The sequence below is a fragment of the Oratosquilla oratoria genome, chromosome 24 (genome assembly GCF_046742065.1).
Source record: "Oratosquilla oratoria isolate Oo_2021 chromosome 24, ASM4674206v1, whole genome shotgun sequence".
Lineage (NCBI taxonomy): Eukaryota > Metazoa > Arthropoda > Malacostraca > Stomatopoda > Squillidae > Oratosquilla > Oratosquilla oratoria.
In genome coordinates this window covers 54,300,477-54,302,648 of record NC_134800.1, presented here as the reverse complement: position 1 = coordinate 54,302,648, position 2,172 = coordinate 54,300,477, and the positions used below count along the sequence as shown (strand labels likewise).

The window sequence follows — 2,172 nt, the reverse complement described above, 5'->3', positions numbered from 1 at the left end:
ATTTAGCGACAGCATCAGTTTTTTTTTTTTTTTTTTGGCTCGCGTTAAGCGCTTCCCTCAAACTGAGGAAAAAAGAAAGAAAAAAAAAACTTCAGTGGCGCAGTTTGCTTTGTACTTTATCAGATGGCGCCCCGCAGTAGGCCAGTGGATACCGTGTTGAACTCATGAGCAGGTGGTCGTGAGTTCGATCCCCGGGGCTAGCTACGTGCTTCTTGCGTTGGTTCCCGACAGCCCTGGCCAGGCGAGAGCGCGATTCAAACATCGGTCTAAAAACTCAGCGGCTTGCAGCAATGACAGAACCTGCCCTGTCAGGGGTTTTTCACTTCCCACGTCGTGGGATGATGAGTAAGAGTTCATCAGATGAATAGAATCTGCTGGTATTAGCCAGAATAAACTGTTTATAGGTTGTCAGGGATTGGTGGTGAGAGATAACCTGCCGACAGGTAAAACAAAATCCCTCAGCCTAAGCGTAAGCTGAGACATAGGCGACACAGGCCACGCAGCACAGGGCAAAAGCAGACTTCCTGTTGCTGAATTGAAGTACACTTTGAACTTCTGTCTCACTTGAAATACTGAGGTAGTAAATCTAGAAGCATTTCAAGTGAAAGGAGTTCAAACTGTGCTCCAGTTCAACATGAAATCTGCCTTTGCTCAGTGCTGTGTCGCCTGCGTCGCCTGCGTCGCCTGCGTCGCCTGTGTCGCCTGTGTCGCCTGCGTCGCCTGCGTCGCCTGCGTCGCCTGCGTCGCCTGCGTCGCCTGCGTCGCCTGTGTCGCCTGCGTCGCCTGCGTCTCAGTTTGCGCATAGGTTCAAGGGATGGCTACAAGGTTTTTGAATTGATTCGTGTTGTTATGTGTACTGCCGTGGCATTGTGGTATTTATCACAGTTATATGATTTGTAGTATTTCTCTTTTTCTGGCGGATAGAGTCAGTTAGGCTAAACTCTTTAACCCGATCACGGTGCTTTTGAGGCCGATGAACACTTATCACGTCACCGTCCCATCATGACACGTCACCGTTGCGTCACAAGATGCGTCATAATCCACGTCACCAAGTGGGTCAATTCCTCAAAGCCAACGGCTCATCATCACGGCACCAGTGGCTCCATTTGACGATACTTCGATGACAGAACTGTGACGTCATGAGATGTGCAAATCAGCCCTGTCGCCTTCTAGCGGTCCCGTTCTCCTGAGAAACGATTGGAGGACGACAGTGTCGAAAGTCCTCCACAGTCGATTTCGTAGAGGTAAGTCTTCGGTTGACACCAACTCGCCACCTCGTTTGTTGACGTTTCAGAGACGGCCGCCACAGTTGCAATGAACTTTCGTTTGTTAAGTCACTAGACTCTCACTCTGGTTTCTATGTCGAGTCACTTAACGATCTGCTTGTTCATTATCGTTACATCCCTTGTTATGACCTGGGAAAGAACCACCCAAGCACTCCCTCTCTCTCTTTCTCTCTATCTCTCTCTCTCTATCTCTCTCTTTCGCGCGCGCACAGTGAAGTCTGATAACCACTTCGAACTCAAAACTCGCTTTTCATGAGACACCGTTCTTACCTGGACATATCCTTTGATTCGCGCTGACGAGGATCTTCTGATGGAGCACCAACAATTCTCTCTATCTCTCTCACCCTCTCTCTCTCTTTCTCTCTCTCTCTCTCTCTCTCTCTCGACTGCCGCCAAGTTGGGATGCGGCCGGAGACGAAGCCGTACTGAGCTGTACTGAAGTCTCTCGTGCGTTGAAGACCTTTTATTGCCATATCGTTTCGCGGCTGGCGCGTGCGGCTAGCGCGAACGCGCCCTTGTGGGGGTGTACGCGTGTGCGTGAGTGTACGTGTGTGTACATTTGTGTACACATACACACACACACACGCACACACACACACACACACACACACACACACACACACACACACACACACACACACACACACACACACACACACACACACACACACACACACACATATATATATATACACATGCATGCATACATATATAGGTATCCTGTGTAAGATGACATTTAAATTGTTTCATACTTTCCCCGCGTCTTCATCCCTTTACTTTCGTCTCTTGATATTTTTTCTCTTTGTATTCATACCATAACCCTCCTCCTCCTCCTCCTCCTCCTCCTCCTCCTCCTCCTCCTCCTCCTCCTCCTCCTCCTCCTCCT

At 49.4% G+C, this 2,172-nt stretch overlaps 1 protein-coding gene across 1 annotated transcript in view; it reads right to left on the bottom strand.

Moving 5' to 3' along the window:
* LOC143038350 (uncharacterized) overlaps positions 1 to 1,681 on the bottom strand; it is a 44,440-nt gene extending 42,759 nt beyond the window's left edge. Inside the window, exon 1 of the mRNA XM_076207381.1 lies at positions 1,557 to 1,681. Coding sequence (XP_076063496.1) covers positions 1,557 to 1,564 — 8 coding nt within the window. The 5' untranslated portion in view covers positions 1,565 to 1,681. The remainder of the gene's footprint in view (positions 1 to 1,556) is intronic.
* Positions 1,682 to 2,172: the final 491 nt, after the last annotated feature.